The 23,686-nt window shown below is 40.0% G+C and overlaps 1 protein-coding gene across 4 annotated transcripts in view; it reads left to right on the top strand.

The window, feature by feature from the left end:
• Nucleotides 1-10,226: 10,226 nt before the first annotated feature.
• Nucleotides 10,227-23,686, top strand: part of kif16b (kinesin family member 16B) — a 131,943-nt gene continuing 118,483 nt past the window's right edge. For 3 of the 4 annotated variants that reach the window (XM_002931754.4, XM_012963845.3, XM_012963843.3), the window contains exon 1: nt 10,340-10,763. In XM_002931754.4, the coding sequence (XP_002931800.1) occupies nt 10,717-10,763 (47 nt within the window). In that variant the 5' untranslated portion in view covers nt 10,340-10,716. The other variant, XM_012963844.3, reaches the window with a different exon arrangement.

The raw sequence follows: 23,686 nt of genomic DNA, 5'->3' as shown, positions 1-23,686 counted from the left end.
CCGAGTAAAAGATTTCTTGGTGAAAGCTGTTTCCTACAGATCAGCTATTGGTCTCTAAAGCTGGACATTTACTTTTGTACTTAAAAAAATCTTTGCATGAAGATTCCCTGCAGGATCCTGTATAACACATATTAGGATACATGATATAAGATTAGGTGGGGGTGTTTAACTACTAACCATTTCTAAGAAGCCAGTTTTTTGGCCAGGCATGGATTTTTAGTGAAATTCCATGTTTTGCCATTAGCGAAAAACTCCCACTGACTTCAATGCATAAAAAAATGCCCCCCGACTTTAATGCACTTTGTGTGAGAAAAACGCAGCAAAAAATCAGCCATTGAATTCAACATCTTTTGTGAATTTTTGCAGTTTCGCATCAGGTGTAATGCATCCAGTGTAGAACTGAAGTGTCCAGGGCCCACCGGAGCGGCCACCTCAGGGGCCCGAACACCACCTCAAGGGCCATCAAGTCCTAAGCTAATGCTTCAACTCGCCGCACACACACAACCCCCACGCATACTATATACCGCAATCATGGGGGAGGGAGCACCAATACTCTCTTGTGGGGATCGGGTCTGGGTTAGCAGGGCCCAGCAGGATTTTTCCCGAAAATGAAATTTAAAAACCCTACAAAGTACACGCATGCAAAAACTACAGTATTGGCAACAATTATACTGTAAAAATGCTTCATTGTGGGTAAAAAAAACATTGCCATTTGGAAATTGCATTTTGCCAACTTCACTGTGTTCTTTGAACTGTATAACCTGCCCCTTTGCTTTTGTTCTACAGGTGAATTTCCCTTTTTGAATACAAAAAGACCTTGATAGGAACTGGCTGTTCCTGATGTTTCACAGGTACTTTCCAACTACTAAAATAATTATGATAATTCAGAATAAAGGAGATTTTTTATTTTAACTTTATATCAGTGAGCTGTTTACTGTGGAGCAGATTTTTTTAACATTTCATAGTCTTTTTGATTTTAATGTATGAACATTTTACTATTGGAATGCTAAAATGATCTTGAGGTTGTGTGGGTGGCTGCTGGGTGGCTTAATTGAAAAAAAGGTGCAGCTTCAGCTGACCGTATTTTCTAATTGTCATTTTTAATACTCTTTCTCCTTAACATTTATCTTAACCCTGTTTTCCCTCCCTGATCCTTGAGGTTTGCGGTTTTATAGGATATTTTAGTCCTCTAATAAGTATTAAAGTAACTAATAAGTAATAATAAATAACTAATTAATGGTTTTGAAGGAATAGCACATGCATTTGATTAGATGATTTCTAAAGGTCTTTTTTAAGTGAGATTATAAAAAATTGGCATTTTAGAAAACCTGCATTTTTTAATCTAATTTATTCAGTCACCAATTGATGGTTTTGAAGAGAAATTGTGAGAATGCAACACTACAGTATAGCACATGCACTTTGTTGAATTGAATTGTTTTTTAGAAAAAGGCTTTTTTAAGTGACAGTATTGAAAAAGCTAGTACTTTCAAATAATTGCACTTTTCACATTTATTTAGCACAAATCACTTTACTGAATCAATTAATAAACTCCTGATTGGTATTTTGAGCTGAATCAAAAAGTGTTTTCTAATGAAGGGGGTTATCTTTTTCTTCTTCATCTAATATTTTGAATTTTATTCCCCCAAGAAAAAACTACTTTTGGGGAAATTTATTGGATAAGAGAATTTCTTCTTTCCCCATTCCCCCTTTTCCTGAAATGTTAATCTTAAAAAGGGATATTCATTAATTTAATGCTTTTTTAACCAGTTTAAATTTCTTTAAATTAGTAAAACAAATCAATAAAATAATTTTATATGCATTTAGATATAATATAGAATCACTGCTAACATGCATTTGCTTTAGAAGAACTATTGCAAGTTACATAAACTGCTGTTCAGCCATGGGGCAGTAATTTAGGCTAAAATAGATTTAGAATGCAAGGCAGGAAGGAATGGGTGATGCCATGTGAAACTATACGGAAGTGCAAGGAGAGCATTTTAAAATTGACTTACTGTGAAGAAATTTGCAATCATAAATTACCCCTAAAATCTTGATAGAAAAATTTGTATAAGCCTTCAAATAACATTATTACACCAATGTTCACTCTGCCCACTGAGCTTCCTGTTATACCAGTTCCTAAGACATTTACTGCTCTGTCCCAGCCAGGTTACCTTTTACCTAGACCTGCAATCGTAGTCCAATTACCAGAACCTGACACTTGCTAGCCTTAGGGGAAGTGTCTAATTGCCTCACACTAAGGGGCTGATTTACTAACCCACGAATCCGACCCGAATTGGAAAAGTTCCGACTTGAAAACGAACATTTTGCGACTTTTTCGTATGTTTTGCGATTTTTTCGGATTCTGTACGAATTTTTCGTTACCAATACGATTTTTGCGTAAAAACGCGAGTTTTTCGTATCCATTACGAAAGTTGCGTAAAAAGTTGCGCATTTTTCGTAGCGTTAAAACTTACGCGAAAAGTTGCGCATTTTTCGTAGCGTTAAAACTTAACGCTACGAAAAATGCGCAACTTTTCGCGTAAGTTTTAACGCTACGCAAAATGCGCAACTTTTTACGCAACTTTCGTAATGGATAGGAAAACTCGCGTTTTTACGCAAAAATCGTATTGGATCCGAAAAATTCGTAAAGAATCCGAAAAAATCGCAAAACAAACGAAAAAATCGCAAAGTACCGATCATTACGAAAAAAACGCAATCGGACTCCATTCGACCCGTTCGTGGGTAAGTAAATCAGCCCCTAAGTCTTTGTGGCATCTGAGCACCAGAGGGCCTAAAACAAAGGTAACATTGGTTGCTCCTAGCAGGAGAGTGTATTAAAAGGGTACTGACCCGACATGCACATCTGCCAGAACCTGATAAATAAACTCTGATATTTTCAAGAATGCGAAATCATTCTGAGCACTGCTGATTGAAAGTTCTGATGATGAAAACAGAGTAAGAAGTATGGATGATAAATGATAGTGGGTTCTGCTGCAGCTCTCAATTAAATGCTTATTGTTCTTGGTGTGACAAGCAGAAAGATCTGTAAATGTTTGTAGGTTTAGAAAGTGCAAAACATAACCATTCCCTACTCCATGTATAGCACTTCTGATAATAGATGGAATTGGTCAGGTACAAAAATATAAAAAGCTTAAATAAAATAAACTCATAATCACTTACATAAGCAAGTCAGGATGCCTTAGGGATGATGGGTCAATGCTGACTTGGACCAATATATTCAACTAACATTTCACTTTCCATGTGCATTTTGTAAGTATAAGACTACTGGAAATCAAGCCAGAAACCTTCAGGTTACTAGGCCAGGAGAGCAGCTCATGAGTTCCTATTTCTTTCTTATTCGCTCTCATCCTGCATCTATTCCTATATTTTCATCTGGCCCTCCCATCACAATCTGGCAGCATTATTGTCAGCCATAAGGGCCAAATGTGCCCTATTTAAACCTAGACCTTCTTCACTTTCTTGCCTGAGCATTGACTTTGCCTCAGTTCTGGTTGTTCCTGCCTGTCCCTGATTCTTTGCCCATTCCTGGCTCATCACCCACTCCATACTGCCTGTCCCTGGCTCTTTGTCCTCTCCATCCCAATCCTGTCTATCTTGTTCCTGACTTTTAGTCCCTCCTTTTACTGTACCTGTAAGCCAAAACCCTTAAACGTAACCCAACCTTTAGTGTAAAAATCCTTAAATATATTTGAATTTGTATTTACATACTGGTTCTGGCAGCCTACTTCTCAAATAACACCTACAAATAATGCTTTTTAAGATATTATCTTAATATATTTATCTTTATCCATAGCACATGGAAACTACATTAAATACCATTCTACCAAAGAAAAGCATTCTTTATTTTCATTAAGTTATTTTAAAACCATTATCATTATTAAACACACGCAATAAGGGTTTTGCATTTCTTCTCAAAATTACAATGTCTTAAATTTCCTCTGAGAGCCATCAAAGCTCTACTTCATCTCTTTCCAACCAATGTACGCCAGTTTTCTCCCTCCTATTTTTGCTGTGAGACTTATATAACTTTTCAGGTGAGGAAATTACTTTCCATTAGCTCCTCAAAGGGAACCATATACTTGTCATGCCATTACACAAGGTAAAAAGCTCTTGTGACTTATCAGTGACATATACTGAGCACTGAGATGGCATCTCTTTGTTAGAAAAGTTATATCAGGCATTTATCCATCACTGCAGCTTAATCTATCTGCCCCAAATCTTTTATGAAATTGCACACAAATGACACATTTATCTTTTTGCTTGTAGAATCTTCTACTTTCTTAAAATAATCAGTTATTTTGGAGCAGAGTACAAATTACATAAAATGCAACAAATTACATGGAGGTCTTTAGTTTAATGATCAAAATGTTCCATCATGCTCACTACAGACTTTACTCTTTAACCCCTAAAGTGAAGTAAAACATTTACAGTCGCTGACTGGCACCTCAGTGCAAGCATAGGGCAAATTTGGCAGCACAATCTATAATCTGCCCCATGTGTACACTGACATGTGCCTCTTGTGAAAACTCAAAGGGCTTTACACGAGAGCATTTCACCCTGCGTTTCATCCCAGGGGAACAGAGCAAGAATAAAGGCCATTCTGCATCTAACTATACTCATTTAGGCAAATGCAACTTGCATTTCGCTAGTATTCCTTCTACTTCAAATAAATGTTATACAGCCATGGGACCTTGTGTTCTGGATAAGGGGTTCTTTCCATGATATGGATCTCCGTACCTTAAAGAGCAAGGAAAGGCTTCTACTATAGCCCTTAATATACTGTAGAGCCCCCTTGCCTGTAGCAGATCGCCAACTTTATTTTTTAAAATAATGCTCCCTTCTCCCAAAATGTGCCTTCTAACTTTGCTTTTGCTTTATTTGCACTCTGTTCGCCATCTTGGATTTTTTGTGCACCTAAATGCGCATCCACCAGCTCCCCCCAGCAAAACCAAACCCCCCGTGCGACCAAACCCCCCTGTGCTCCCCGCAGCACTCGCCTGGTCCTTCTGTGTCTGGCTGCACTAGCTAATGGTGCGCACTCATAGGGGCCAGGGTAGGGGAGAGGAGGGGAGCGCGCCTGCTTGTGTCACTGAAAAGAGCAATGTGCATGCGCCGCCTACAGTGTCCTGGTCGTAGGGTCTGAGCAGGAGCAATGCATTATGGGAATCCTCTTTACCCAGCTCAGTGTTTTTTCTTCCTGTTTGGCTTCAGATCTTCTGAACAGGTGAAATATGGGGAGACCTCAGGGCACTATTGAGAGAACTGAAGGTATGCCTGCAGCTTGAAATTAACTCTTTGGTAGCCTTTCCTTCTCCTTACTAAAAAAAAATTAAACCCAATAGGATTATTTTGCCTCCAATAAGAATTGAATTTGAAATTTTAATTATTTGATTAAAATGGAGTCTGTGGGAGATGTCCTTCCTGTAATTTGGAGCTTTCTGGATAATGGGTTTCCGGATAATGGATGCCATACCTGTAATAAACGCTTCCTATTAACTGGAAAAGCTAAAAAACTAGGGACTGTCCAAAAATGTGAAAAATATAAAATCTGAAGCATTGGGCTGTCCCCAAACTGCTGTCCCTGGGGCGGGCTGATATGAATATTTATATTGTGGGTGCAAGTCTGTGTTCAGATAACTTTGTGTCTTGGCGCATGTCTTTAAAGGTACAAGTATAAACCCCAGCTGTATAATATTTAACGTATAATGTACATGCGCTCAGGGTGGGGTGGTCAGGGGTGTTGCACGGGTTTCAGGGGCCACTGGGGGTGTGTGGGGGCTGTGGTGGGGGCCCATAGTAGGGTGTGGGGGCCCCTGTGGAACCAGCCCTGGTGGGCCCTGCACCCCCCCCCACTCCCACCCTTCCTTCATTAAGCACCTAGACACCCTAGTAAGAAAAAGGTTTTGTCTATTGAGCATTACTGGACAGCTAACCATGGATAGTCATGAGAAACTATTACCTTCAACTTTTTTCTATGCCAAAAAAGCTATCCCGCTGAAATGGAAACCAACCATCCTACCTTCTCTGGTATTCTGGAGTAAACTAGTCAACAAATCCCTACCTTAACAAAAACTGATATACCTGGACCAGGCTGCCCGGAAAAGTTTGACGCAGTCTAGGGCTCTTGGCTAAGCCAACAAGAACCCAGCTAGATTGCGTGATTTACGCTTGGGGATTAAAGGGGAAAACCCATGTAAGCAAGTGTCAGTTAAGCTTTTCTATTGTGAATACTGCTGCACACATTTATACAGTGACAATAGCCTGTAACTTGCAAAACTTGTTCACTAGGCATTTCCAGTCATGGCACAGCAAACTGTCCACTCTGATGAGCTTTGCTGGAAGCCAGGGAATGTGCCCATTTGCCCAGTATCTGTTTATGCCTAAGGGGGAACACCCAATTTGATATACAGCAGAAGATTTGAAATACAGCACTTGAATAGGGTAAGCAAGGAGAATACAAAGTAGTAAGAATAAATCTTTACGCTTGTAAAGGTTTGAGATCTATTACTTGTAGGACTTGTAATGTGGATCTCCTTGCATTAAAGCTACTGAAACTTTCCAACACTGAAAGGTTAAAAAGAAAAATCTAAATTTTTCTGTCATCAATGTGGATTTACTCTGGCTTAATCTAATCAAGTACAAAGTAATGTCTTATTATAACAGAGCAAAAGCAATTTGGAGAATTGTGACAATTACCATTTGCCATGTCTTGCAGTATTTGGGACATTTTCCACCAGGCCTGGACTGGCAATCTTGTGAATAGAAGGGCTGCTGTAAGTAGCCAGAGACAGTCACTATTTATTGTGCTGGGGGGGCTGTTTGTGCCTCTGTGTACTTGAAATGCCAGGGCCTGTTTTGAAACCCAGTCTGGGCCTAGTTGCCACAACCCTATGGTTCGAGAAGATCAATTCAACTGTATAAGGTCACAATGCAATAGGTGTTAGATCAGTATTTAATCAGTGTAGTAGTGCAACAGTTGCAGTTAAAAAAGTTAAACATAAAGATGGAAGCGTTAGGCCAGTTTTACACCAGTGCAGCATTAATTTCTGCACCTGCTAGCTGTGCTACGCTGGTTCAGGTAAATGTACAGTATATTTCCTGTTATTACAAAATAGGTCCCTGTGGATACAGATACGCCTTTGAGATCTGCTTTGAGGAGCGCACCACTGACTAAAGGTGGCCATACACATAGCAATTACGATCTTTCATGCGACCAATGGTCGCACAAAAGATCGTTCCCACCCTCCACTGACGTTCAGAGCTGAATCATCAGATATGGAGGCAGAAACAATACCTTCACCTGGCGATTCAGCCCTGAATGTAGATTTTGCTCGGGCGCCATCAAAATCTTTTAACCTGGCCGATTAATGAGTCGACCGATATTCGCAGCCTTTCTGCAATATCGATCGCCTTTTCGAGCCGCCATACACGCACTGAATATCATATGAAACCAGGTTTTGTATGATAATATCAGTGCGTGTATGGTCGGCTTTAATCTGCTGCAAACATGTCCTGTTCCTGTTAGGGCTCTGGCACACGGGGAGATTAGTCGCCCGCGGCAAAACTCCCTGTTCACAGGCGACTAATCTCCCCGAGTTGCCTTCCCCCTGCCATCCCACCGGCGAACATGTAAGTCGTCAGCGGGATGGCAGACGCGGCGGGGTGATTTCAGGAAATCGGCAAAAAAGACTCGCAAGTCTTTTTCGGCGATTTACGCGAAATCGCGCCTCGCGTCTGCCATCCCGCCGGCGACTTACATGTTCCTTTTACTAAGATTAGTAAATCTGTAAATTAGTAATCTGCAATTGGTCTTAGTTTTTTTTATTCTTGGTGGTTTTTGAAAAATTTAGCTTTTCGTTCAGTAGCTATCTAGTTTGTAATTTTAGCAGCTATGAGCTGCTAGGGTGCAAATTACCCTAGCAAGAGGAAGTGGTCTGAATGAGAGACTGGAATATGAATAGGGGAGAGTCTGAATAGAAAGACTAGTAATAATCCGTTTTAAAATAAATAAATAAATGAATCATAAAAAAATAAATAAATAAATAAATAATATATATATATATATATATATATATATATATATATATATATATATATATATATATATTGAGAGAGAGAGTACTGCACTCGCTGGGAACAAAAGAAATCCAACATTTGAGGGGACAAACAAACAAACCGAAAACCCATATACACAATATATACCCTAGCCAGAAATATATATATATATATTTACAAACATAAATATAAATGTCCCTATAAAATCAGGACACTGATGGCTCAACTCAGTCTTAGCCAGTCAGTATTAGCAGAAATAACACAATTTCTCTCCTGCCTCTTGGAACATTCTAAACAGGTTCATCTGGTTTGTTTCATTTAAGCAGGATTACTTACAAAGCTGACATTTTAAATCATTTGGTAACACTAGAGTTCATTTGAGGAATGCCAGTAAATACAATAATATGACCTCAGATTAATACAACACAACTGTAGATTGAAATGTATCATGAAAAGGATACAGCAATCAAAACAATTATCTTCATCCTGATCCCCTACAAACTGTATGACATGAGAATTTAAAAAAATAAGGTTATCTTGAAGGCAGATTAGTAAAATGATGTAATTTTGGTAAAATTTGTTTTTTGTTGAAAAGAAAAACAAAATAGCCTTTTGTGTTTGCATGTGGAGGAACTTACTCTTACCCAGGTAAGTATGTCAATTTCTTTCCTGGCAAGACAAAGACGTTTAGACTTCATACACTTTAATGATTTATGGCTGGAACTCTACATACAAAATCTTTTTAAAAAGATTTATGGCAGGATCTATTACACATTAGGGCACATTTCATTCAGAGTCCTACAGCTAAAACTAAGTGCAGCTTGATACTAAAGGGTGGGCAGGCAGGCTGGAGGCACTTGGGGGTGGGTTGATGATGTAATGGGGTAAGGATATGAATGGGCTGGGTGGAAAATGGATGGGGCAGATGCAGGTTTCTAGTTAAAAGGGCCAGGGAAGGGACAAAACCTTCAGGCTTCTGCTAGAAAGCTGAACATGAGGAGGAACTTCATATTTCAGCATGACAACGACCCAAAGCATACTTGCAAATCAACAAAGAAATGGCTTCACCGGAAGAAGATTAAAGTTTTGTAATGGCCCAGCCAGAGCCCAGACCTGAATCTGATTGAAAATCTGTGGGCTGATCTGAAGAGGGCTGTGCCCAGGAGATGCCCTCACAATCTGACAGATTTGGAGTGTTTCTGCAAAGAAGAGTGGGCAAATCTTGCAAAGTCAAAATGTGCCATGCTGATAGACTCATACCCAAAAAGACTGAGTGCTGTAATAAAGTCAAAAGGTGCTTTAACAAAGTATTAGTTTAAGGGTGTGCACACTTATGCACCCACATTATTTTAGTTTTTTTGGTTTTCTTCCCTCCACCTAAAAGATTTCAGTTTGTTTTTCAATTGAGTGTTTCAAGTTCTGAAATGATTTATCTTTGTCTCATTTTTGTACAGCACAGAAACCTGACATTTTATCAGGGGTGTGTAGACTTTTTATATCCACTGTATGAGTTAATAGAGCTTCCCCAGCAGAATCCTGCATTAAAATCCTTTTTTAAAAAAATGCAAACAGATTTTTTTAGATTTAATTTTGTAATTTCACATGGGGCTAGCAAGATATCACCAGTAGGTATCAGAATAGTACTCAATAGTAAGAAATCCAAGTCTGGCTTGGGACTCCTACACACCAATATTACAACTAAAAAAATAAAACTAAATGGTAGAGTGAATTATTTGCTATGTAAACAGTGCAATTTAGAAATAAAAAGTAACCCCCTTAAACAATAAAAGCACAATATAACACGGTATAAATCTCAGCACAGCACTATTTAAACTAGAGAAAAAACTGAGGAAAGTGGTAAATGTATGATTACTGTATTGCTTTAATCCCTAACTAACAAATGAAGTATTTTATCCATCTGCCTCTGATAACAGGCATATGATAATTAAACAAAGGCACTATTATATAAATATAAATCATACGCTTCCAGCAACGCAGACACTTGCCTTGAAATTGCTAAAGGGAAATTGAAACCTCCTAGCAGTCTAAAACTTGTAGTTCATCCGCGCTTTGCCTTTCATTCATTTTCAGAGCAGAAAAACTACATCTCCCATAATGCTGTTCAGCTGTTCGTAGTACGTCACTTGCGAAGCCTGGGCCAATCGGCTGCATGCCTGCATCGGAGTGAGGTTCGGAGGAGGAGCTGTCGGCTTTCCAATTCCCTGCCTTTACTTCCTACTTAGTCCCAGAACTAGAGGTATTGCTCATTACAGCGTGACGTGCGGGCTGTTTCCCAGTTCAGGAGGGGTGACTCTGCACATTAAACACCTGTTGTCACTGGATTTGTTTAATGTCTTTAGCTTGAGATGACAACACAAGTTACACACAGAATCAGTTGTTGAACTTGTAGCAGGGGTATTGTGTGTCCCAGGCAAGCCTTGTCTGTGCAGTGTTCCCTGTGCAGGTGTGGGAAGGCTGGGGATGCGGAGAGTTGTGGGACACTGGGCTCTGCCGCCGCTCATTATGTTCCCTGCCTTGTTGCACACAGACTCCTACTAGCCAGCTGCCTCCATTGCCCTGATTGGGGCATCAGTTGAAGGACTGCTCGCAGTGAGCCCCGGAGCGTCACAGGCATGAGCCATGGCATCTGTCAAAGTAGCAGTGAGAGTCCGGCCGATGAACCGAAGGTAAGAGATGGCACTGGGGCAAACACAACAAAGCCCAACCTGAGCTAACCCCTTAGGGGACAGCAGAAAGGGTTGGCTATGGGGCATTTTAGAGGGTAAGGAAATATTATGTATATATAACTTTATTATAAAGTGCTAGAAGGATACACATCTTATATAGAGTATCTGTTGTTTGATATATTTTTATACACCAGTGACACCCCACCTGTCACCCTACAACTCTTATTGAACTGCAACAGAATGCTGTCAGCAGCTGTTGTAGTTCAGCAGTAGCTTGAGGTGCAGCAGGGGGCTTTATATAAATCGCCACTTAGATTGGTTGCCCCCGCTGTCATATTGCATTGCCAGGGGGCCACTCGTTGGGGTAGAGCAGATTTTGGATGATAACTGTTATACTGAGGCTGAAATGTGGGCCTAGCTGAGTAGCAGCCTTGTGAACTGGAAAGCTCTGTTGCACTACATAGATATCTTGTGGTGGGAAAGGGCTGCATTTGTGGTGTAATGTGTAAAGGCAAGAAGGTGTCGGTAATACTTTGTACCAGGGCTGTCCTACCTGCGGCTTCCAGCTGTTGTCAACTAAATCATCCGTGGCCGGCACCCCCTTCAATACTTTGTCAAAAATTTATTGAAAACAAACATATGGTTTCAATAAATTTTTGACAAAGTATTGAAGGGAGTGCCGGCCACGGATGATTATTACTTTTTGCATACTCACATTTTGGCTGTGCACCCCGCAGGATATTGAGCCTTGGAGTGCTGACACTATTTGGATTGATATATTATATATTATATATTATATATTAGTGATGTACTGGTTAGAAAAAAACTCAACTCTCCCAAAACTAACCTGCAAAATGTTGCCATTGTAGGACCCACACCCAAGTCTTTCCACTCTGTACACTACTTCTGTGCACCCCTTAGGTTTTAAAACAGGGAAACTTTAGGAGAATAGGGAGAGTGTACTTCCTCAGTATGACCTGCACCCAACCCAGACCCGTATTGGTTGCCCAAATTTCAACCCTAACCTGCCTGAACTAAGGGTATCCCGCAGGTGTTTTAATATCCTTACCTTAAACAAAGGTAGGTGTCCCTGCCCAGGCCGCAGCTCCGTGTGACATCATATTGAGTTCTAAGGTTGATTGAAGAGATACTGACACCAGAAATTAAATCTTTTTTTTTTAACATCTATCATAACATTGTCTTTGCATGGTGTTTATAATTTTGCCTTAAAAGTATTTGCCTGATGATGTTACATTACCTATCTGATCCCCCATGTACGAGGAGGCTGCAGCAGGAGCCTGTTAGCATTAGTATCTATAACTGACAGGCTGAGAAGGGACAGTCAGGTTGGCAAGACAGCCAGGTTTAGGAACTTGAACTACCAATTGTTTACAAAAGCAGTCCTATCAGTGAAAAATGGTCAACATGACCTATAGGTAACTTAATGTACATTAATATTTTGAAGAGTAGATTTTTAGTGTCATTATCACTTTAAGGTGAAGGACTGCAGGCTTACCAGTATGTAAATGAAAACAAAAACATAGTACACATCCTGTGATGATGCATTATCTTATTATTTGTTTTTTCTGGAACACTATCATAGGAGTCTTGTTAGTTACACACCTGTAGGAACTTGGGCTACTATTACACCTATTGTTTTATCCGCTGGCAGAAAAATGCGGATTCCACCTGTAGAATCAATTTTTTGCTAGTGGAGAAAACACCAGCTCTTTAAATCTAAATCAGAGATATACATGCAAGCTAATATGAACAGTTTTTATTCTTCTCCCCGTGAACAATTGTTTTGTATTTAAGTATAATCAACTAGACTAAGGCTGATGGCAGACGTGGCGTAGGGCTGATATTTTCGGCAAGCGGAAAAACACTTGGCGAAAATACAGCCCTACGCCTGCTACTTGTGCCTGCACCCGAATGAATGAGATACGCTCGGGTGCAGGCACATGTAGCCGATATACACAAAAAACACGAGACTTTGCATTCTCTCACGTTTTTTTGCGTATATCGGCTAGATGTGCCTGCACCCGAGCGTATCTCATTCATTCGGGTGCAGGCACAAGTAGCAGGCATAGGGCTGTATTTTCGCCAAGCGTTTTTCCGCTTGCCGAAAATATCAACCCTACGCCACGTCTGGCATTAGCTTAAGGCTACTGCGACACTAGGCTGATTTTAGGCCTGCGGAGGCCATGATTCAGCTCCTAAGCTTGTGTTGGCCTTTGTGCAGGCACACAGAGTGAATTTTGGTGGCAAGATGCATATTCATGTATTTCAGTGCCAAAATATGCTCTATGTACCTGCATCCGGCCCAACAAGGTGACTTTGGGTGCAGTCACAACGGTAGGATGAGGCATGCGTAGGGGCTGATTCTCAGCCTGCGTTTATCCACAGGCCAATAATCAGCCTGGTGTGGCAGTAGCCTAAGGGCTCTGGCACACGGGGAGATTAGTCGATTGCGACAAATCTCCCTGTTTGCGGGCGACTAATCTCCCCGAAATGCCATCCCACCGGCGAAAATGTAAATCCTTGAGAGGAAACTTCCACAATTTCAGTAAAATCGCGCCGCCGCATATGCCATCCCACCAGCGATTTACATTTTCGCCGGTGGGATGGCATTTCGGGGAGATTAGTCGCCCGCGAACAGGGAGATTTGTCGCGGGCGACTAATCTCCCCGTGTGCCAGAGCACTAAAGGTATTGGCTGAAGCTCACACACAGCAACTGGAGCAGTTGCTGATCAGACCCCAACAACAGAGCGGTTTTGTTCTTATCGGGGCTTATTAGTGTAGTGCAGGGTTTTCTGTTCAGCATACGTAGAACCAGGTAAGCGTATCCACTTCCCCATTTTTTCAGGCTGAATCTCTCCCACTGGGATTTAAAACACATTAGAGTCATTGCTGATTCTGGGATCTGATCAGCAACCGTCCTGGTTTCGCTATAAACCTCAATGAATGAGCTTCAGCCTATCATTAGATTAATCTTACATAAGAACAAAAACATGTCTTTTAAGACATTAAAGTTTTTATTTTCATCCACGTAAAGGGAGTTAAAGGCTAATGAATACCTAGGCCATATCCTTTAATTCCAACTAATCCCAGCAATTTAAAGAACAGACTTCACTCTGCATGTATCCAAGTAGTATGGCAGCTGTTCAGCTGTGCAGAGTATGCTTATTGTTTAACAGCTATAAATATCTTATGGACAGTCAGATAATCAGCTAGGTTGCTATGCAACTTGCACACTATAAAGAAAGTACAGGTATGGGACCCATTATCCAGAATGCTCAGGACCCGGGGTTTTCTGGGTAAGGGATCTTTCTGTAATTTGGATCTCCATACCTTAAGTCTAGTAAACTAGACTTGAAACTAGTGTCACACATAGGCAGCATAGGGCAGGCAGAGTATGGCGCACACAGGGAGCACAGGGCAGGCAGAGTATGGCACACACAGGCAGCATAGGGCAGGCAGAGTATGCCACACACAGGCAGCATAGGGCAGGCAGAGTATGCCACACACAGGCAGCATAGGGCAGGCAGAGTATGGCACACACAGGCAGCATAGGGCAGGCAGAGTATGGCACACATAGGCATCATAGGGAAGGTAGGTTATGGCACACACAGGCAACATAGGACATGCAGAATATGGCACATACAGGCAGCATAGGGAATGCAGAGTATGGCAGACACAGGCAGCATAGGGCATGCAGAGTATGGCAAATACAGGAAGCATAACGCAAGCAGAGTATAGCACACACAGGCAGTGTAGGGTAGGCCGAGTATGACACACACAGGCAACATAGGGTAGGCAGTACATACAATTACACAATTCTGACATTGCACCTACAGTCTGTCTTTGGTGTGAGCAGTGTAGGCGCTTGCAGTCTGAGTTTTGAGCAATGCAGGGAACAAACAATGGAGGGACTTAAGGGTGTGAACAATACAGGGACTTAAGGGTGTGAACAATACAGAGACTTAAGGGTGTGAACAATACATGAGCTTAATGGTGTGAACAATACATGAGCTTAATGGTGTGAACAATATAGGGGCTTAATATTGATATTAGAGGTGTGAATAATACAGGGGTTTTCAGCCTGAATCTGAGGTGTGAACCTTTAGAGCAGTTTTGTCCAACTGGCAGTACTGAGATTAACTGTCCCTCTAGAGCAGTCAGAAACATGACACACAGGCAGGGTAGGGCAGTCAGAGTATGGCACACAGGCATCATAGGGCAGGCAGAGTACTGCCTTTGTGTGCCACACTCTCCCTGCCCTACCCTGCCTATGTGTGCCATACTCGCCCTGCCCTGCCTATGTGTGCCATACTCTCCCTGTCCCAACCTGCCTATGTGTGCCATACTCTGCCTGCCATATGCTGCCTGTGTGTGCCATACTCTGCCTGCCCTTCCCTGCCTGTGTGTGCCATACTATGCCTGCCCTATGCTGCCTGTGTGCCAGCATACAGTGACACAATGCTGACACTGTTCCTACAGTTTGTCTGAGGTGTGAACAAGTGAACAATGTGTGTGCTTACAGTCTGAGCCTGAGGTGTGAACAGTGCAGGGAGTAAAAGGTGTGAACAGTACAGGGGATTGCATGTTTAAACAATACAGGGGTTTACAGCCTGAATCTCAGGTGTGAACCATGCAGGGGGAGGGTTAATCTAAGTACTGATATAATTTAAAGGTTACACAAAGGTAAGCCATCAAAGCAGCCAGACAGGTGGGGGGGCCATAGGCCGCATGCCAGTTGGACAGGACTACTCTAGAGGATGAAATTTCACTCTATAAATAAATCACAATTTATATATGTATGAAAACATTCTGCTAATATCTGAACGTTTCTAGAAAAATAAAGTGAATGACAAAGGCACATTTACTCTTTAAAGGGATACTGTCATGATTTTTATGGTATACTTTTTATTTCTAAATTACACTGTTTACATAGCAAATAATTCACTCTGCCATTTAAAATGTTATTCTTGAACCAACAAATGTATTTTTTTTAGTTGTAATGGTGTGTAGGAGCCATCTCAGTGCATTGTGCCTGAGTCTGAGCTTTCAGAAGGAGCCAGCACTACACATTAGAACTGCTTTCAGGTAACCTATTGTTTCTCCTACTCCCATGTAACTGGAGGAGTCCCAAGCTGGACTTGGATTTGTTACTATTGAGTGCTATTCTGATATCTACCGGGAGCTGCTATCTTGCTACCTTCCCATTGTTCTGCTGATCGGCTGCTTGGAGGGGGATGATATCATTCCACCTTGCAGCTCAGCAGTAAAGTGTGACTGAAATTTATCAGAGCACAGGTCACATGGCTGTGGCACCCTGGGAAATAAATAATATAGCTAGCCCCATGTGAAATTTAAAAATTAAATATGAAAAACAGATTTCAATGCAGGATTCTTCTTGGGAAACTCTATTAGCTGATACGTTTTGATGGTATTCCTTTAATCTAAAATCTTGGGTAAAAATGCCCTATGTATCATGTGCCACATAGTTTTAGATCCGTTTATTCTCTGCATACAAAGTACTTGTTTACCTGTTTGGATTTGAATTTATTCTTGTACAAGCAATGTGACTGAGATTTTTGGCATAATGCAAAAATGGTTGCTGTCAGTCATTAGATATGGATACTTTATAAATACTTAGTTGCAGGTATGGGATCTATTTCCAAAATACTTAGGACCTGGGTGCTTCTGGATAAGGGGTTTTCTGTAATTAGGATCAACATCAACCTTATTTCTGCTAAAATAAATAAATAAATATTTTATAAACCGAATAGGATTGTTTTGCCACCATTATAGATTTTTGCAGTTACCATCAAGTACAAGGTACTGTTTTATTTTTATAAGAGAAAGGTACTCTTTTAATTTTAGAAGAGTAAAATTAAAAGGAAAGATGAAAAAAGAGAATTTGTTTTAAATGGAATCTGTAAGAGATGTCCTTCTGAACTTTCTGTATGCTATATATAATGGCAGAACATTGTGAAAACAGACGACTCCTAATAAGCAAATAAAAAAGAAGGAAGAGCTCCCTGGCACACACTGGCAGCATGTTTAAGAAAGATTTCTCTTAAAGTGATAGTTACATGTTCCAGTAACAGAAATGTGTCACTATGCCTGCCTGCATAAACTCTATCCCTGCTATTCTGTTGTAATGTATGGCCCCCTGCTCTCTCCTTACTGACATGTGTCAGTCTCCAGCCCAGTTGAAGCTGAGCAGCTTCCTTGTTTATATCAGCCTGTGGGGGCGGGCTTATGTTCTCATAGGCTGGGGCACTGTGAACATTTGTCCTTCAGCCTATCAGAATGTTGTCGCGCCCCCAAGCAAGCTGTCACTCATAAAGTTGTTGAGCTTCAAGCCATGTCAGAGCCTGACACAGGTTAGGAAGGGGTGAGCTGGGGATGGCACACACACATTACAAAAGAATAACAGCATAAGGGTTTATGTAAGCATAGTGACATGTTCCTGTAAAATCCTGGAATGTGCCACTATCCCTTTTAGGTAATACTGTTGTCAGAGTTGAGTTTTACTGTTGACTGAAAACAGTATGTAATATTGTGTAAAATAGTAAAGTTTTGATAAAAATGTTTTAATAAAATGAATAGAAAAATAAACCTTATTGTCTTAATTAATAGAAAAATAAACCTTGTTGTCTTAATTAATAGAAACATAAACCATATTGTCTATGCTAGCATGGAGGAATCTGTTTCCTGGTGCTCATGTTAAAATTTCTCCCTTTTTTTTATTTTAAAAATGTCTCGCTTTTGGCTCCTCAGGCCATAATGTACACAAGCCACTGTTAAGCAGGCAATACACGCACCTATGACTACGATATTTGGTGCGTGTATGGCGAATCGCCGAGACGACTAATATCACAAAGGCTGCGGATATCGGTCGTCTCGTCGATTGGCCGGGTTAAACGCCCAAACACAATCTACGTTCAGGGCTGAATCGGCAGGTGGAGGTAGAATTTATATTGTTTCTACCTCCACATCTGACAATTCAGCCCTGAACGTCAGTGGGGGAAAAGATCAGAATTGCTACCTTGCTACCTTTAGAAAGGGCCACTTGCTTGAATTAGTTTTCACTGAATGAATGTTCTTGGTGTACCTTTTTTACTCCTAGCAGCAGCAAGTGGCTTTTGTGGGTAGAAATGTATCTCTACAGTTATCTTTTATAGTTGTGCACCATCTAACAAGGATTTAGGGAAAAAAAAACACTAAGGGGCTGATTTACTAACCCACGAATCCGACCCGAATTGGAAAAGTTCCGACTTGAAAACGAACATTTTGCGACTTTTTCGTATGTTTTGCGATTTTTTCGGATTCTGTACGAATTTTTCGTTACCAATACGATTTTTGCGTAAAAACGCGAGTTTTTCGTATCCATTACGAAAGTTGCGTAAAAAGTTGCGCATTTTTCGTAGCGTTAAAACTTACGCGAAAAATGCGCAACTTTTCGCGTAAAACATACGAAAAAATCGCAAAGTACCGATCATTACGAAAAAAACGCAATCGGACTCCATTCGACCCGTTCGTGGGTAAGTAAATCAGCCCCTAAGATGTTTCCTAAGTTTGATTGAAGTATAGTAGACAATATTTTATCTTCTTGTAAATGTTAAATACTAGGACACTGTTTATCAAGAAAATCATGGTGGGGCAGATATATACTGTACTTGCACAGTGGGGAAAGTGGTATAATGCAGTGAAAAATAAACATATTGGACTGCTACAATCGTCACTCATTTTATATAGATAACTGACAAAACCGCAACAGTTTGCTTGGAGCTGGCCATAAAATTATATCATTTCACATGGCCTTGTTCTGTAAACTTTGGTTAATGGTTAATCCTTTCAGCTTTTAATTTTCCTTTTGAAGTCTCATGATAGATCAACATGCCAACAAACTTCTGTATTAGCATTACCATTTTTTTAGCACCATGGGTTCAGCTTGGTTAGTTATTTTTTTTTGTGTGTACTGTCTTTCAGAATCAGTGTGTGTGCTGTATGGTGCTATTGTCTAAGCAATCAAGGGGAACCGGATTTAATGAAGTGATTTGGACGTTTGAATAAAGGAACATGGTTACAGGAAAGCTTCCATACCATGTTTTCCCTACTTAGATCTGGAAGCAGAAGGTTCTTATGAGAATAGTTGTTATAGGGAATATGAATTATGTTTTTGGGAAAAAAAAGGTGAGGAATGAGCAACACACACGTGATTAAACAAGAATGAGAGAAGGCAAGATTAAAAGAGTCTTTGCCAGTAGAGTTGAAAAGACTTTGAGAGGAGAAAGCCATAGAAATGTTGAAGTGGACAAAGAGAAACAGATATTATGTATACTTTATTCTGAACTGTGCTCCTACTTTACTTTTTTTCATAGAACTGGTATATACTGTATGTCTTTATTTGTGGATGCAATACTTTACATGTTTTAAAGTACATTAAAAGTATGAACATGGGGAAACATACGTGTTGCGGCCACTTTCAGAAGTAGCCTTAAGTTTCCTTGAGAGATAACTTTGGGCTACCTTGCAAAGCTGAAGCGATGCATAAGCAAATGCTTTCCCTTTGGCAATAATGTAAATCGCCGGTGGGAGAGCATTTGCAGGAAAATTAGTCACCCACGGTAGAGGTGACTAATGTTCTCGTCTGTCATTGCCTTAAAAACACGCTAAATAATAAACAATCTTCTCCCAAATCTGCCTGACTATCGATGAATTGCTGGTCTCCATTATTGGCACCAAAAAATGCCCCCTCAAAAAAAGGAATTGTATAAGCTTGGGTACAGTTTTGCAGTAAAGTATTAAGATGTGATTCTTATCAAATAGATTGGATCAAAATTGCACCTGATTAAGTTGGATTCAAATCACAGCTAAATGTGTAGAATATAAATGAAGAGAATTTGATTCCTCTAATTTTCTAATTATTCGAAGGCCAATGGTTATGACTGATGGAGAATCTGCTGCAAGTTATGGCTTCAGAAGACTAACGGCCCACATACACGGGCCGATAGAAGCTGCCGATATCGGTCCCTTGGATCGACTCGGCAGCTTATCTGCCCATGTTGGGGCAGAAACGAGCGGGCTGGCTGACCGATATCTGGCCTGATATTGGCTAGCTATCGGTCGGCCAGGTTAGAAAATCCAGTCGGATCGGGGACCGCATCGGCTCGTTGATGCGGTCCCCGAACCGACTGTCCCATTGCCACCTACATAATCCAAACGTTTGGCCCCAGGGCCAAACGATCGGATTATTTTTTTTTTAACTTCAAGCTCCCCGATATCGCTAACCCGTAGGTGGGGATATTGGGGGAAGATCCGCTCGCTTGGCGATCTCGCCAAGCGAGCGGATCTTACCGTGTATGGGGACCTTTACAGTCTCTGTAATAAAGCTAACTATCGCTTTGAGGTTTCTTAAAGGAACAGTAACACCAAAAAATGAAAGCGCTTTAAAGTAATAAAAATATAATGCACTGTTGCCCTGCACTGGTAAAACTGGTGTGTTTGCTACAGTAACACTACTATAATTTATATAATAAGCTGCTGTGTAGCCACGGGGGCAGCCATTCAAGCTGGAAAAAAGGAGAAAAGGCACAGGTTACATAGCAGATAACAGATAAGTTCTATAGAATACAATAGTGTTTTATCTGTTATCTGCTATGTGCCTGTGCCTTTTCTCCTTTGAATGGCTGCCTCCATGGCTACATAGCAGCGTATTTATATAAATTATAGTAGACTTTCTGAAGTAAACACACAACTTTTACCAGTGCAGGGCAGCAGCACATTATATTTTAGTTACTTTTATACACTTTCATTTTTTGGTGTTACTGTTCCTTTAAGATTGCTGTCAACTCTAGCCATACTCTTAAAAGCTAGTTATGTTTGTCTTTATCCTTATAAGCTCCTTACTGGTCTATTAACATGCAAAAGACAGTCAGTGAATTAATGGGAATTCTTCCCATCTTATTGATTCCATTGATAAGCTATCATAGCTGTGAACCAATTAGAGGAACACTCTTTCTCAATGTAAATATGTTACTGAATATAAATTCTAATCAATCTGTTAATAAATGAACTCTGTAGACTTAACAAACCTCACTGTGCATAAACTAATGGTTTCTAGTTTCCATTAAGCTTCATTAGATATGTCAGATTATTATTAGTACTTATAGAGCAGCAAGGCACTGTACCACAGTGGGAGATTACAGTGTCTTGAACATATGAAGTACTGCAAATAGAAGGGGAATGTTGATGAATATGCATGTGATCATTTAAACAGAAACCTTTCATTACTCTGTATTGAACAGCTAAAGATGAATGGACATGTATATATAAAGAGATGTGACCTTGCTTTTCCTAAAGTGTTTCTTCTGGGAATTCCCTGGTTAGTTCCTTGGACTCTCTACTGTAGTCTTTGTATAAACAAGTGGGTCAACAGAACTGTGCTGGATGTTGCAGAGACTGAAGCTACAATTTGCTAGCTGTACATGCTACTTGGGAAATGAGATGTGTTTTACTGAAAGTTCCAAGAAGATAATTAGCTGTCTCTATCATATATCATGGATGCACACTGCTTGATCTATTGGCCTTGAACAGAAATTACCAATTTAAAGCAGGCAGCCTTAAATTTGGATTGGTGAGACAGCAAGTATAAGCACTGACATGTATGTTAAATGGTTTTCAAACTCTGTGTTAAAACTGGGCAGAGAAGATGCATCTTGAATTTGTAAATTAAGCTATGGGTTTCTCAACCCCATCTAGACACCCCACCCGCAACAGGGGCACTTACATTCATGATATTAGGAGTGTAAAAACTGAGAATATCATGAAATCTGAGCAATTTTACATTAGATTATACATTTTTTTGTCCTTTTTAACCAAAGCTCAAAAAGTAATGCTTAAATCACTGAGATTTATTGCTTTTCTTTAAAGGAAAAGTAACACTAAAAATTTTTAACTAAAAAATCTATTCTACCCTGCCCCAATAATTGCCCTATCCTACAAACCATTTATTATTTTGAATGCTTTAGTACAAAATACCTGTTAAAAGTTGGCTTCCGGTCATTTCAAGAAAGGCGATATGGCGATGCAGGGGAAGTACCAGGGGAAGCGTCCACTATGCGGCGATCGATTGATCGAGCCTAGCCTGACTCCTTCCTATACAGAAACAAGGCTAGACTCGATCAATTGATTGCCGCATAGTGGTCGCTTTCCCTGATACTTCACCTGCATCGCCATATTTCCTTCCTTCAAATGACCGGAAGCCAACTTTTAACAGGTATTTTGTACTAAAGCATTCAAAATAATAAATGGTTTGTAGGATAGGGCAATTATTGGGGCAGGGTAGAATAGATTTTTTAGTTAAAAATTTTTAGTGTTACTTTTCCTTTAAGAAAGCAATACATTATGAGTTGTTTGTTTTTTTTTTTAAATAAAAAAAAATCCCTCATAAAACCTGTTTTTTTTAAATGAAAGAGTTGCTTGAGATGATGTATATGGTGGATGTGATAGATCATATCTTTTAGGCCAAATCTCATATAATTCACCAGAACAGTTGCTGGAAACAGCTTCAAAAGTTGTCAGGTATTTACACGGTTTACCCTACAAGCAGAATGCACATCATGGAGGAGAACATGAGCAACTATATATATTTATTATTAGTTTTATATTTATTGAATAACTCAACATCAGGTGTAAAAGTTATTTAAGGAATACTGTCATGGGAAAATATGTTTTTTTTTTTTCAAACCCCATCAGTTAATAGAGCTTCTCCAGCAGAATCCTGCATTGAAATCTGTTTTTTAAAAGCACAAACAGATTTTTTTTATATTTTTTAATTTTGAAATTTCACAATGGGCTAGCTATATTCTTCATTTCCCAGGGTGCCACAGTCATGCGACCTTATAAACGTGCTCTTATAAACGTCAGTCACACTTTACTGCTGAGCTGCAAGTTGGAGTGATATCACCCCCCTTCCAGCAGCTGATCAGCAGAACAATGGGAAGGGAGCAAGATAGCAGCTCCCAGTAGATATCAGAATAACACTCGATAGTAAGAAATCCAAGTCTGACTTGGGACTCCTCCAGTTTTATGGGTAGGAGAAACAATAGGTTACCTGAAAACAGTTCTAATGTGTAGCGCTGGCTCCTTCTGAAAGCTCAGACTTGGGCACAATGCACTGAGATGGCACCTACACACCAATATTACAGTTAAAAAAAAATACATTTGTTGGTTCAAGAATACAAATTTAAATGGTAGAGTAAATTATTTGCTATGTAAACAGTGTAATTTAGAAATAAAAAGTACACCATAAAAATCATGACAGAATCTCTTTAAACTGGGTAGTTGCTTTCTTATAAATAATTATACTGTAAACCAGCATGCACACTGCATATCTAATTTAGTGACAATAAAAAGTTTAACCCCAGTAATATTATATTATTCTGTAACTGTCGGCCATTAGCTCTTCGGTTTCTCCAGGAGTACAGAAAATAGAAGACATATTTAACAAGAAGACAAGTTTTAGCTGTGACAGTTGGGCAATGAAAAAGACATATGAATATTCTTTCCTCTTATGATATCTAAGGGACTCACAATATAGTCTTTCTGTTTTTTTTTAAAGCATGATCCGATATCCCTTTATTCACCCAACTACCGTTGTTAGTTATTTGTCTTCATGCAAAAAATGCATGTTGGCTCTTGATCATTACCCGTAGGTTTAATCAGGAAGATTCATTCTTTGCCCACATCATGCTGTTACAGTGAATTTGTTTCATTCATGCAACTCTTTAAATCTGCATTTTACTGATTTAACAGTGACTACAATGTGGTAGATATCATTATTAACAGCCATTCTTTGTATAACTTTCCATAATACAGGTATGGGACCCATTATCCAGAATGCTCGGGA

Source organism: Xenopus tropicalis, chromosome 5 (genome assembly GCF_000004195.4).
Source record: "Xenopus tropicalis strain Nigerian chromosome 5, UCB_Xtro_10.0, whole genome shotgun sequence".
Lineage (NCBI taxonomy): Eukaryota > Metazoa > Chordata > Amphibia > Anura > Pipidae > Xenopus > Xenopus tropicalis.
This window is presented reverse-complemented; position numbering and strand designations above follow the sequence as displayed.